A 14,958-nucleotide genomic window follows, 5' to 3' on the forward strand; every position below is an offset into this window, starting at 1 on the left:
TTTATTTTTGTTTTTTGGGATCAATAGCTACAATCATATATACAAAAGTTATGGCATATTGCATCTCATCACTATGGTTCTATCATGTGCAGGATCCGGGGGCACTGAAATGCCATGGTCGTAATGACGAGTTCCGAAAATGACGCTTGATGGTGGATGATCGTGCCCTCGACATTATCAAGAGAGTTGGATTAGAGGGGCTACATAGGACCCTATCTAGAGAGATTGATCATAACTTGATAACGACCTTTGTTGAGCGATGGTGGCCTGAAACTCACACCTTTAACCTGTCACATGGTGAGATGACAATCACATTACAAGATGCGAAGGTTCTTTTGGGGATTCCAATTGATGGTGAGGCAATTGTTGGAACAATTGACAAGACTTGGGCTACTGAATGTCAGAATTTGCTTGGAATTGTTACTAACGGTGTAATGCTTCAAGGACAACGAATCCAGATTAATCGGCTACTTCAAAAAGTAGACCAAGGGTTACCCGATGGTGCAACAGAGGATGTTGTGCATCAGTATGCACGGTGTTATATTCTAGCACTCCTAACGGACACAATTTTTGTCAACAAGCTTGGCAATAGGGTGCATACGATGTGGTTGTAGATGTTGACGGACCTTTGCAATCTACCTCGGTACAGTTGGGGGAGCGCTTGCCTTGCATAGTTGTACAAAGAGTTATGCAGGGCAATCAATAGAGGTGCTAGTCAAATTAGTGGGGCCTTGATACTGGTTCAGTATTAGGCATGGTTCGGATTCCCTTTTTTGTGCCCAATGATGGACCTCCCACCAGGTGATGCATATGGCCCACCATTACCACATTCTCCATTGTCCATTAAGTAAGTCTCTTCCTTGACCGATTTGCTCTATTGGAAATAGATCCATAATTTTAAATGACATGACACATTGTTAGGCATAAAAAATAAAATTTTAACCTTGATATTCCTCAAATTTTGAAAATTAATAGGATTTTTATTTATTTTTATATATTGTTTTACAACCACTGAGGTCATATGTTATAATTGATATATAATACAAGTGTTATTAATTTCTAACTCTACCACTAATTATATGTTTAGATAATCATTTATTGGTATAAATTTAGTGGTATGTAATGTTATATTTATGATTACCCATCATTTATTGTTGTTGATTACTTCAAATTCTCAATTCCAAGTATTAACTATTCCAGTGCTATCTAATTTGATACAACGTTTCATGAATGGGAAATTCTCAATTAGAATATTGTAGGAAGAATGGGCCATATATATGATACAAAGCTTGTATCTCTTTCTCAGTTTTAGTTTTTGCTAATTAGATTCTTTCTTTTAATTTCTTCTTCTTCTTTATTTCTTTCATAACTCATCCTTTGGTTGGAATAATTTTGCTGAGTTTTGTGGATAAATAGCATAGAAAAAAAATTAATTGAATTCCACAACTATTGATAAGGAAAAGAATTAAAATAAAGTTTTTTTTTTCACTCTTGCTAGTCTATAAGAAGTAATCATTATTTTGTGAGCTAGCGTGCCAACAAAATTATGATCATTGAATGATGAACAAAAAAAAAAAATTTATTATACTCTCTCTCTCTCTCTCTCTCTCTCTTTCTCACCAATTAAATTTATGTCTTCGGATAAAGAAGTCTAGACCTACTTGTCCCAACTACTTAAGTTGATAAAAAACTAAACTTAGCATTATTCAAGTATTATTCTACAACTAAGGATGCTTTTGTAGTATAGTAATAGTATTTGAAAGAAAAATAAACAGTAGGATTTTTTTCAGCTTCCATCAGCATACAAGTCCTTTTTCTTTTTTATTATATTGCATAATTGGTAGATATTCACTCCTTCTTTCTTAATTGTAGGATCACATGGGTTGTGAGCACAAAGAATAACCCCATCGAAATTTGTCTGGTCCGGTACCGGTAGCTTCTAGATTCTATGCATCCCAGCTAGGTACCCAAATTGTGTTTCTTCTATTGTTTATGACTATTGTATACTGTTATAACTGTAAAATAGCTCATAGTCAAAAATAACGGAACATTCTATAATGTGCCACCCTTTTATTTGGCTATTTTAGGTGGTGTGGCAACCATATGAAGCTAAATTAGGCCACCTGCTTGCGTTCTGTGTCATAGGAAGGGACGTGTGGATGGTGAGGGTACCGCTTGTATGTTTCTAGCTAGTAGAGAAACATACACCAAACCGTGTTATTCGTTAGTTTGGGATGGTACAAGAAACGCTCCCAAATGTTGATACTAACGACGCCTTTCACAAAATAGACCTGAGGGGGAAGACCAAAGTAAATTGGAGGGACAAACACAGAAGCTATATCCAAGTATGGAATAGTCGAGCACGATTACTATGTCATGAAACACGACTAGAGGGTGATATGTCGCCTGCTCATCCATACTTCCATTGGTACGATAGGGTAACTTGGAGGTTCGTCTACCACACTACTGCTACACTTCTTATTATGGTAATTGGTTCGACCTTTCTTTTCAAATGGGTCCCATCAATACTGATCACTAGCTTACAATGTCTGAATCCTTCAATGCATGGAGCGAAAGCCCAAAATACATAGCGCAATATTGAATCACCAAACTTGTCCCTAGGTATGGTGTGATACCAGTACCGGGTGCCAATTTCTTGATCGAAGATACCAACAACAACTTTCTTAACCTTTGGTAAGACTCTTTCCAATTCTCAAATATCTTTGCAATAGCCTTTTGTTTCGCATCCCATATCTTATAGTAAAAAAGCTTATGTCCATAATACTTCGCTTTAATGAAGTCTCTAAGGTCATCAATTGTGGCCATGTGATTTTCTTGCAACGTTGGCACAAATTATACTGTAAGAAAATTACAATCCATCATTCTACCATCAAGGGCCGTGTTAAAGGGCATACAACTGTAAGGACCCTCATAAGATGTGACCATCCATAGTCTGAGTTTAGACTTCACGACTGCCCCAACGTAACACTTGCATGACTCATCCACGCATTTCACAGACAGTCTATTTTTGGTCGACCTTCTAGTCATACAGTTTTTGTTATACTTTGCGGCATAAATTGTTAGTGCATGTTTCACCACCTCTTTATTCGCAAAAATCAACCCTGTACTAAAAGGCATATCCTCTTGCTAAGAAGAAGCAAATGCTTGCTGAACAACTTCAAGATCAACCATATTTTCCCAAGTATTTGAATAAAAGATGAGGCAGGAGGTTCATAAACAGGGGGAGTATTTGTAACATGTTGAACTCTAATAATAGTGTCCACATCATCTTCATCACATTTAGCCATATCATCAACATGAGGATTAGGAGTAATTTCATGGTCATCAACACCCCTGTCAAACTCGTCTCGCTCAATCCTCTCTTCGTACTCATCTCTATCATCAGGATCTTCACCATTAATGGCAGCATGATCAACATAGTCTTCGTCTTCATCTTCAACTACTAGAAGTGTAGAGGATTCACCTCGATGTGTACAAAATTGATCTTCATATCTATTTCTAGGTTCGCTCTCAATTGTTGTTGGTGTCTCTTAAAAAGGGGGTGTATAGCCTCCCAATGTGGTGCATCGATCATCTAGGACTGCAAATCGTAGAAATGTAGTTGTTTGTACAATTTCCTCTATGCCGACTTCTGCACGCCCCTCCAAAGTGACGTATAACTCAAAATCTGCTACTTGTTCCCATTTCTGCATCTTGCTAAACATGATTTTCACATGTTTGTCTTCTGTTATCGCCATATATTTGTAATTAATGCATTGATTGAGGATTTCATGTGAAGAACGGAAAGTAATATGTATGTCATGTAAAGCAGGGTTCACTTGTAGCTCTTTCATAATTTTTACTTTCAAATCATTCAGGGTCTTTAGCTTACGGCGTATCATCATATAGTAGCACTGGATACCCGGACCTTGAAATGAGAATCCATCATAAGAGTTGGCATTGCTAAGGGGTCCACCGTAGTATATATTTATATGGATCATTGTCAACCTATAGATCATCAAGTGCAATTGTGTTAGTGACAAATTTATAACTCTCAATCAACATCAATCACAAAACTTTGCGTATGAAATGCCAACAATACTAACCTCAACCAAATTTGCATATTCTCACCTCAGGTCACATACAAAAATAGTCATTACCAATTTCATATTCTTTTAAAATTCCAAATCATTCTAGGGGCATGACTTTCAAAACCCATTCAAATAAGTTATGATGAACAAAAATATTATACCAACTAGTTATCCATTGAAGTCTCTGTTACAAATCTTAAACAAATATATCTTGAAATAATTTATGCTAAAAAGACTACAAATACTATCTTAGGTATCAAACTCATAATCCATTTCATACCCATGATAAAGACCTAAAAGTACTAAATATTCCTAACAATTGATCACAATATTTAGTACTAAATATTCCCAATAATTAATCACAATATTAAATTTTTTTTAGAAAACCTAGCATTTTATTAATCACAATATTTACACTAATAAAAAAAAACACGAATATTCCCAATATGTTGTAATAACATAATTAATCACAATATTTGGTACTAAATATTCCCAATAATTAATCACAATATTAATTTTTTTTTAAAAAAAAACCTAGCAAATAATTTAATCACAATATTTACACTAACAAAAAATAAACAAATATTCCCAATATGTTGTAATAACACAATTAATCACAATATTTGGTACTAAATATTCCCAACAAATCACAATATTATTATTATTTTTTTTAAACTCAGCAAATGATTTAATCACAATATACACTAACCAAAAAAAAAAAAAATTTCTCAATATATTGTAATAACATTAATCACAATATTTAGTACCAAATGTTCCCAATAATTACTTATAATATTAATTTTTTTTTAAAAAAAAACTAGCAAATAATCACAATATACTAACAAATAAACTAATCACAATATTTACACTAAAAAAAAACAAAATTTTTCCTAATATGCTCTAATTTTTTCTTAAAAAAAAAAAAACTAGCAAATAACCCCAATATTAATTAACAAAAAATATTTCCAATATTGTAAAAACATTACCTGTGAGAGAGTATTGTTAAGATTATTGTGTGAGAGTTGAGGAAAGTTGTGAGTAAGAGTGAAGAGAGGGTGTGAGCTGAAGAAAGGGTGTGAGAGTTGAGATGAAGAGATTGAGTGAGACGGGTAAGGGGGAAAAAAGGTCCCAGCTAGGACTCACATGCGACACGTGGAGGGGTGGTGGCCATTAATAGAAAATCGAATCCAGTAGAGTCGATTTCCTTTAGTAGAAATCGAGTCTAACTTACTCGATTTACATCCACGTGCTGCAACATTGTGGTGGAACCACACTAAGAACTCGAGTCCAGTGGACTTGATTTCCATACGCAAAACTCGAGTCCACTGGACTCGATTTCCGTACGCGAAACTCGAGTCCAGTAAACTCGATTTCCATACCCGTACTACGTGGACAATCCACGTCAGCTGCTGGTGCAATAGGAAATCAAGTACAAATAGCCCAAAATCGACCCCAACGTGCTCGAATTGTTAGATATCTAAATTGTTTCAATAGTTTGCTAACTAAGAAAATAGTTTGCATTTTATAGTTATTTCTGAAAAAATGCTGAGTTTTTTGGTTATTCATTTTTTTTTATATGGATTATTAAGTGCTACTTTTTTTTCTTTTTTCTTTTTTCATTATTGTTTAGGTCACGGCATTTTTGGAAATCTCAAAAACTAAAATATAATTTGTAAACACAAGGGACCAAAATAAATATGCATTTTCCCCAAAAATATATAATACCATTACAAATTCCTTTACCACTACATGGAAATCCTTACGTGTGATTGTTGTGTTGCTTTGTTTGTTTTAAAAGTAAAATATTTTTAGGTGTTTGATGCGATATGTAAAATTTTTCAAACAAACCACCAAAATTGGTAGCTCGGCCACTAAAGTCATTGGTTCTAGATGTTTGGTGGCCGAATTGTTGAAATTGGCAGCTAGAACGGTACTGGCTCTAGTCATTGGACTGTTAGTGATCGCCACTAGAACGGCATCTTCGACCACTAAATTAGCTACCTAGCTACCATATGAGGAAAGGGAGAGAGTCACTGTGTGGACCGGCCCAGAATAATAGGTTGGCTGGGCCTGGGCCCGTCTGAGGACCATTCTTTCCGAGGAGACGTCGCGGCCCAGAATCCTTGCTGAGGCCCACTGGAGCAAAGAGAATACGTCCGAGGAGTAATTCCTCCTCAAACGTTCCAAAATCCAGGACAAAGGTGCATCCCAGTTACTGTAGTTCTCCCTCAAAGCACGTAAAAAGAAAGGAGTCCCAAAATATCCCAGCAAAGGCTGTCACCACCACATTAAATGCACCACAGCTACTCTCCTGGCCGCATTAATGAAGAGAAGACCCCTGAACAGTGCTACCTTGGTCACTGCAACTCACAAAGAACTGATAAAGGTGTCTGATGGGACAGGTGTTCAAATAAGGGTTTGGATGATCAACAAGTGTAAGGCCTAGATGATAAAAGAGGGCCTATATAATATGTAAGAGTCCCCCAAGAGAAGAGGGCGGAGGAAAAAAGGAGAGAATGAACAGATGAGCAAAATTTTACTGTACGAATGCATGCCTATGAATAAAATTCCCCCCTTCACATTCACTTTCTTCATTCTTGTTTTTATAGCTTCTGAACCCATACAACGAACCGTTTAAGCCAACTGGAACCAAGTTCTTCGGCCCACACTCTACAAAAATTTATTGTGTGGGACTTTTTGGGCCAAGGCTTGACCATCCAGGATCGGGTCAACTAAAATCGTGTCCCTACAGTCACCATGTGTTTTTGTAAAATATTTTGCTAGGTTTTTAAAGGTAAAACATTTTACAACTTTTTATATAAAATTTTACTGTCTACAAAAATAAATTATTTTACAAGTTTAACTACGTTTTGCATGGGAACAAACAATCAAAATGGAAAGACATTTTTCAAAAGAGTAATACTACAGACACAAATTATTTTATAACATTTTTACAAACTGTTGATATGATTTTAATATTTTTCAAATGGTTATTATAAATAAAAATGTGATATTAATGATGGGTTCAAACTAGAACTATTAAAAATTTGTCATGTTAACAATTTATAAAAATATTGTAAAATAATTGGAACGTATAAGATTTCTCTTTTCCAAATATACTTTACTTCGAAAAAGGCCAAACAACATTATAAATCTGGTGAGAAGGAAGTGCATCGCAACCGGGTCCACCTCCACCCAGCCTCGTGTCAGAAAACGAAAAGAAGCATTGCAAAATGCCAACGCCAATCTCATGTATCGTCAGCATCATCAGTACCGCATAGCATAGGCATCCAACATAGATGGATAAATAGCCTAATTCCCATTTGTCAATTCACAATTTCACTCCCAAGATGGCGGAGAGTGACTAATGAGTGTCTCACTCTCACAATAAAAACCCCCTAATTTTTTTCACAATCCCCCCTTCTCCTTTAGCAAAACCACAATGGAACCCTCCTCTTATCTTTCAGATGTTCAGCAACTCCTTCAGCAATACCAACAATACCAAGCCCAACAACAACAACAACAACAAAATCAAAATTACGCTACTCAAACTTACGATCCTTCTCACCCTGCTCCCTATGACCAATCAAACCAACAATATTACTCTTCTTACTACCAACAACCACAACAATATGCCTATCACCAATCCAATTACGCCACCGCCTATCAGCAACCTGCCCAGCCCGAATCCGCGGAGTCCGGATCGCACCCGGTCCCACTGAATGCGGCGGCGGCCGCCGCAGTGGCTGCGCTGTCGCAGTTGACCGAGTTTGCTGGGAACATGAGCGCCGCCGAGAGAGCCATGGCCGGGTTTATGGGCCAGGGCCAGGGCCCAATGCATCCACCGGTATGTTTTTGGTTTGTTTGATTTCATATTCTATTCATTGGAATAAAAAAAAAAGGGCATTTCTCAAATTATAGTTTTAGACTTAGATTCGTATGTCATAATTCTCTGCTCTAGAATGAAACTAAGAGTAGCACTTCAGATTTCTTCTTATTTTGTTGCTGGGAATAATAGAAAGATTTCATATGCTGTTAACATTGTAAAGGGTTTGGTGGCTTCGTCACTAGTGGGGCACTTTTGGTTGAAGGTGTACCTCTTGCGTCAGACAAGTTTGGTAGTTTTTTGAGACTAAAAAGATGTGTATATTGTAATATAGAAATAGTGTGATTGCATTTGGAGGCTGAATGATGCCTATTACGTTTTAAGGTTAAGAGATATCGATTTGGGTGTATTAGAAACTTTGGTTAGCTTGTGTTTGTGAGGTTGTGAGTGTTGTTTGAATGTGGTTTGTGAGAATTTGTTGGTTGTTTGTAATCTGTATAAGCAGAAAGGGGATTTTGGTTGGTGTTACCGGTGGAGGTAGGCACGGACTCAGTTGAATCGCATTAAATCTTGTTGTCATGTTGTCTTGTGTACATGCTTTTTATTTGTTGTTTATGTGGCGTGCTTACATTAGTCCACTTTCATGATAACATGGAGTGGTTATGATCTATAGGATGCTTCTCTATTTTAAATATTTGAGAATCAAATAAGTTTTTACATGACATACATGCCCATTTGTTTCTGCTAGTGTGGTTCTTTCTTTCATAAGCACATAAGGGAATGAGTGAATTGTGTCTTTTGTTGCAGGACCTATACAAAGGTATTATTTCACCATTTTCTTTGTTAACAATCTATTTGCTAATGGATCTCCCAGATTCATTGGCAATCATCTCTCCCAAACTTAACAAAAGTAGGACTTTTGTACAATGAGTACGACCTTTAGTTGACCCCCAAACTTTTGGGACTAAGGCTTGGTTGTTGTTGTGTATTTGCCAATAGATGAAGCTACTCTAAGCCAGGGCTCAATGATAAGCACCATAAATAGGTGTGCATATAGAAAGATTTTTTTGTTTGGGCGGGCGCGGGGGGGGATTTAAGTAGTAAATAGCGCATATGCTTGTGGAATTCTGCAAAAATTCAAAATGGAATTCCACCTTGGACTTGTTTTTCACCATCTGCTCATAGGTCTACATCTTCACTCTTAGTGCCTCCACTTGTTGTCATCCATGTTGAACCAAACCTATAAGTCTATGTTAGATGATGCACTTGTGTACATGTCCAAAAAGGCAAAAATACTAGATTTTCTGGTTTAGAAGTCAATGGTCTGTGTGAGAGACCCGTGCTAAATGAGGTCTCTACAGTCTGTTTGGCTAAGTACAATTTTTAAAGCAATTTTATTTTATACAGCTTATTTTTTAAACAAAATAAACCAATGAAAATAAGCTTATCCAAGCACACCCCCAGAGAATTTGGCAGGATGTGAATATCAACATCATTGAGTCTTTTGATTTTTTTTTTATTTTTATTTTATTGAGATCTTGGTGTTTATCCATCTCTGATGTGTTCATTTAAATCAAATGATTTGTTTCCCTATTTTTGGGCTAACATTAGTATTCCTACATTTGGACTTGATTGTCATCGTTTGAGTCGGATGCAGCTAATCCATTCATGTGTAGAGGAGACACTATAATAGTTCGTCTCTTCTTGAGATGTGTGACCTCTTCATTATGTGTGCCCCACGGTTGACATAATTGTCTGGAAATCCTGTTGCTTCATCCACGGTGGTAGCCAAACATGGTCCTTGCCTTTGAGCAAACTTCAAATTGCTCTTAATCTCTCTTGTGATTTCGCTACTTATATATATATATATATATATATAAATAAAATAAAAAAAATAAAAAATAAAAAATTCTTATGATTTCTCGTAGACAATCTTAAATTCTTGATTAGAGCAAGGTGTTTTGATCTCTTTGGACTTAAGGTGATTGTTCAGGGTTCTGTTTTTTTGAGGAGTGCAAGATCCTTTATCAACATGCTGCCCAATCTTTTGGAGCAAGATGGATACTTTGAGGAAGTTGAGAAAAAGGGTTGGTTCTTCTATCCTTCTGTCTGTCTCTCTCTCTCTTTTGGTTTATGGATAAAAGGAAAAAAAAAAAAAATAGCAGTCATAGAGCTATGGATTATAAGAGTATTAAGGGAAGGATGTTGAACCTTTTGTGCTGCCAAGTTGATGGCCTTCCCTTAGTGCTTACGTCAAGATATATTTTCATCCCTAGTATGGCTGCCAATACTTAGGGAAAACGAAGTTTCTGAATCAGGACTTCATCAAGGTTAGTAATACGTTCTATAATCAAACTTTTTGGGTAGTACCTGGGAACACATTGGGATGTGCTTTCAATATTTTCATGAAAACCTTTTGGAAGCATTACTCAACGTGTTTGGTTTTGGTGATCAAGGATACGCGTGTCCTATCTGATTCTTTAGATAATTTACTTCCTTTAAGGTATTTGCTTATGCAAACTTTTTATTTGTTCTCTTTCTTAGTCATCATCTTCTCCTCATTTCCAATTTTCAATTTGTCAGATCATAAAATAACTTTGAAGTGCTCTGGTCATAATAGTTTCAAATTCAGACAGCTGCCAGATAGAACAACCCAGATTGTGGTTTGAGTAATTTTTGGTGATCTGGATTATCTTATTATAACTTTATTAGAGCATTAATAATTTTTTAAAAAGTCCCTTTGTTGAAGCTACCCCTGTATTGAATGCACAAGCTTTAATTATTTTAACCTACAAATTCAACGGTAATTGCCAGTTTTACACTTTGATACATTGGACACTTCTTTGTATTGATAATTGGCTTGTAGATACAGCAAGGATTCTGTCAGAAATTTACCTTTTTATCTGCCAGTTTCCACGGGGCAGGATTTGGGTTTCTTAAGGCTTGTTGCATTGGATCAACTTGCATGGCTATAAATAGTTGACCAAGTTGAATCCTTAAAAAATTATGAAATTCATATGGATTATATGATACCAATCACCTCATTGACTCAGGTTTTCTGATGACATGTTGGTCTGGCTTAATACAGACAAGTTAAATTTTGATTGTACAGTTTCCACGGTTGCAGTGTGGATTTGGAGAAACTTGCTGCTTTAAATCAACTTTTCTGCCTCTTAAACAGTAAACTGTTGATTTGACTCTTTGAAGAAGTTATAAAATCTTACAATTAGAATAACCCATCATCCAATATTAAAGGTTTTATGCTAGCCGTCTGTCTGATATATTCTGTCTCATTATATGTGCTGTTTATTTCTATTCTGTATCACTATTCTACTTGTTAAAATCAATTTTTTGGGCTGTCAAAGTATGCTGACTAAATGCCAGAGCAAATTTAAGGTCTTATTTTCAGTAAAATACTAAGAGGATTGGTTTTACTTGGCTCTTGGTTTATTTAGTTTGTGTTGATATCTTGTGTACTAGATAAATTTCTTTCTGATTTCAAATAGTGTTTCGTCGTCCTTTTCATATAGTCGAGCACATCTTGCCCTGGTTTTTATATTTTTGAAATACTTGTTGAGTTCTATCTTGTAGGTTGGCTGGTCTCCATACAGGGGTGGTGGTAGAAAAAGTGGCAGGCCATATAGAGGAGGTGGCCGTGGAAATTTTGGCCAACACCATCCCAGGTCAAGTGGCTCTGGTCCATCTTTCCGTGGGAGAGGACGTGGTCGTGGTAGGGGTGGTCCTCGACACTTCCCTTCTCACGGTGCTTCTTCAACGTCTTCACATCCAGAACCTTCTGCCACTGAGGATGCAGAGTCAACAGATGATGGGGCAGAACCCTCTGCTGATGCACCTGAAGGAGTAGCTCAAGCTGCAGTGCCACCTGAGCCATCATCATCTGCACAATCACAGGGGAAGATAGAGCATAATCGGCGACCCCCACAGGCTGCTTGGTGTGAGCTTTGTAGGGTGGACTGCACTAGTGTGGAGACCCTTGAGCAGCACAAGAATGGAAAGAAGCATAAAAAGAATTTGCAGAAGCTCGAAGAGTTAAAAAATGCTGTCAAACTGGGGGCTGATATGCCAAATGAGCAGAATCCCACAGCTGAGTCTGAGCAAAAAGTGTCTCAGAAGCTTGGGTGTGCACAGAATGGTGAAGTGGACACACAAATGGAAAATTTACCTGCTATAGCTGTTACTAATGAAAATAAAGAGGAGGCTGAACAGCAAACTAATACTGTTGAACAGCCTGAAGTTCCTGTGCAGGAGACATCTGATTTGCAAGGAAGGAATCCTATGATGGATCGGTTTGACAATAGGAGGCATGGCATGAAGCGTAAGATGAGGGGTGGTAGGGGAGGAAAGCGCTTGAGAACTTTTGAATCTCCAAGGCAGCATGCTGAACCTCCTAAACCGAAAGTGGTAATTCCTTTAATCTGTGACTTGTGCAATGTCAAGTGTGACACGCAGGAGGTTTTTGACTGCCATCTTTCTGGCAAAAAGCACCTTGCTAAGCTTAAACGATTTGAAGGTCATCAAGCCATGTATGGGCCAATGGGGCTTCAGGCTCTTTACCCCCCTAACCCAATTGCACAGACTCTTTTTCCTCAAGGCCATCAACAACCTTATTATGCCCCCCCGGGTTCTCTTCCTTCATCAGGGCCATATGTGACTCCCCAAGCTCAACAAGCAGCATCCACAGCTATAGGTACAGATCCCCAATTTCAACAACATCCCAATCACCAAGTTTCAGAAGCCTTTCTTGAATCTGGTAGCCATAATGCTGTTACAGTGACGCCCAATTCCCAGCAGCAAGAAGCCATTGTAGAACCAGAAATAAGACCAACTTTGGCTGTGGAGGGAAACCCTGTAAATGGCGTTTGAGACTGTAAATGAACTTGTCTAACCCTTTGCTGATTTACACTATTGCAGAAGGTGGCCATGTCATTCCTGACTTACGGTGATGTTATCTTTAGGCTGTGAAGCACTTCATGCCTTTTCTTTTCTTGTCATATCTGCTTAAAAATGGGAACTTAATTTTTGAGTTTTCCCTTTCATGGTTTTGTTGGAAGTCTCTTTGATTATTTTGCGAGGCTGAAGTTCACCAATATGTTGACAGTTTGACCAATTACATTAGTCAAACATTAGTTAGTGCATAAACTCTGTGCTGATGTTCATATTCTGCCTTCTGATTTAGGTACTAATTGCCACATCAGCTAACAAATATATTATTGCAAATGGTGTATTAGCTGGTGAATTAGCACTACTCTATTTTTGATTAGCAGTTTTTGAAGTAATGTGGTTCTGGAGTTTAGTATGATTTGGATAAATCTAATAAGGGATAGTAAGACTTGTCACTTTTGGTATGGGGCTGTTTTACTTTGCCCTCCTGGAATTATCTTTGTCATGCTTCTGTAACCTACCTCATGGATCAGACCTTAAAAGGGGTAAAGTGACGTTTGCTTAGTATCTCTTTCTCTCTCTTGGCTCAACCATGGCTCTCCTGACTTCATGGTGCCAAGGCGGCCCTTAGTGGAATTCCTGTGGGCGATTACATAAAATTCATATGGGGAAAGTAGTTCTTGAAGGTTGAAGCGTGTGGTTTTGGTTTAATGATGTCTTCAGTGTAATTCTAAATCCTAAAGCTACACCAAGTGTTATTTTATACAATATTACTATATTCCATAATGTTTCCAAAAAAAAAAAAAAAATCTCATCATAAAATAAAATGTTCAAATTAAGTTTTTTTAACTTTAAAATTATATATAAAACATGATTTTATGTGTAAGATAATAACTAACATCCAATTAATACAAAATTTGTCTAGCATGTTAAGATTAACAAACATATGTAATCTGATGATAGGATTTACAAAAAAAAAAAATTATAAATTAGGGTAACATTTCAAAGAGTTATACTATATGTAATTTGATTCTAATGGGTATAATAAAATTTGTTTTTAATAAATAAACCAAATACAAAATTATTTCCTTTAGAAGTTGCTGATATAGTTGTACATGTTATCTTTAAATTTTTATTTCCAATCGTTATTATTATTATATTTTTCAAATAGATCTTAGAAAGTTATCTAAAGCTAGGGAGAAAATTCATTTTGAGAATTTTTAGTTATTTGGTGATGGTATATAAAATTCTTTTTAAGACTTATAGGTAACTTATTTTAACATAATTTTTTTTCTCTATGTCTAAATATGATTTTATAATCATGATAGTTATTAATAGTCATTTATTATGATTACGTATGTATATGGAACTAAATATTATATTATTAGGTTGAAACTCTCTAAATATATATATATATATATATATATATATAATATTAGGGATAATTACACTTTACCCACCTGTGGTTTGCCTCTAATTCTATGTGCCTACCCGTGATTTCAATTTTGACACTTTACTCACCTGTGATTTCCTCCGTTAGTAATCCGTAACTCACCTCTCCCTTAGCCGTTACTCTAACACAAAATATGTAAAAAACAAAACCCCAAACGGATCAAAACACTCTCATTCCCAAAACTCACTCACTAACATGAAGAACATACACCTAGAAAACTAATACAAATTAAATCAAGCAATACCATCAAAGTACAAACACAGATCTATCAAAATACAACTAAAAACACAAGAGAAATAGGATCAACAATTTCCAGCACTTAATTTCTAAAGTTTTGATCTTCAACATCCAAGATCTCACTCACACAAAACCACTGTATATACATTAGCAGCACCCAAGGGGAGGATCGGCAAAGCTTGACCAAAGGAATAGAGATATGAGAGAGGAAGGTTTTAAAGCCAAACAAGAAACCCACCAGAAAAAATCACAACATCGTGAACAGTAGAATAAAAATTACTTGATTTGCTGGGTATAATAGAAGTAAAGTGAAAATTTCAAAGCCAAACAACAATCCAGAACCCACGGAATCACCAGATCCGCCGCCAGATTGGTCAACGATTTCCTACATCGAGCCTGGGTCTGATTATGTAGGGCCTCCACACCACTGTGGTAGATCGAAGAGTGAG

The 14,958-nt window shown here is 36.5% G+C and overlaps 2 protein-coding genes across 3 annotated transcripts; both read left to right on the plus strand.

The window, feature by feature from the left end:
- The first annotated feature begins 149 nt into the window (after positions 1-149).
- On the plus strand, positions 150-614 carry LOC115970242 (serine/threonine-protein phosphatase 7 long form homolog). Its single transcript, XM_031089904.1, has one exon. It carries the CDS (start codon positions 150-152, stop codon positions 612-614), a length of 465 nt encoding a protein of 154 aa, XP_030945764.1.
- Positions 615-7,296: 6,682 nt separating this feature from the next.
- LOC115971005 (zinc finger protein 346-like) lies at positions 7,297-13,193 on the plus strand. Of its 2 annotated transcripts, none has more exons than XM_031090669.1 (2): positions 7,297-7,938; positions 11,509-13,193. In XM_031090669.1, exons 1-2 carry the CDS (start codon positions 7,534-7,536, stop codon positions 12,799-12,801), a joined length of 1,698 nt encoding a protein of 565 aa, XP_030946529.1. In that variant the 5' UTR covers positions 7,297-7,533; the 3' UTR covers positions 12,802-13,193. The 2 variants fall into 2 exon arrangements, with proteins under 2 accessions (XP_030946529.1, XP_030946530.1); XM_031090670.1 differs by lacking the exon at positions 7,297-7,938 and adding an exon at positions 9,000-10,004.
- Positions 13,194-14,958: the final 1,765 nt, after the last annotated feature.

Source organism: Quercus lobata, chromosome 12 (genome assembly GCF_001633185.2).
Source record: "Quercus lobata isolate SW786 chromosome 12, ValleyOak3.0 Primary Assembly, whole genome shotgun sequence".
Classification (NCBI taxonomy): domain Eukaryota; kingdom Viridiplantae; phylum Streptophyta; class Magnoliopsida; order Fagales; family Fagaceae; genus Quercus; species Quercus lobata.

Excerpts from the sequence above, each read along its gene's own strand:
- LOC115971005 (XM_031090669.1), top strand. The coding sequence starts at position 7,534 with ATGGAACCCTCCTCTTATCTTTCAGATGTTCAGCAACTCCTTCAGCAA. Across the intron at positions 7,939-11,508 it reads AGGGCCCAATGCATCCACCG|GTTGGCTGGTCTCCATACAG; the intron begins GTATGTTTTTGG and ends TCTATCTTGTAG.
- LOC115970242 (XM_031089904.1), top strand. The coding sequence starts at position 150 with ATGGTGGATGATCGTGCCCTCGACATTATCAAGAGAGTTGGATTAGAG.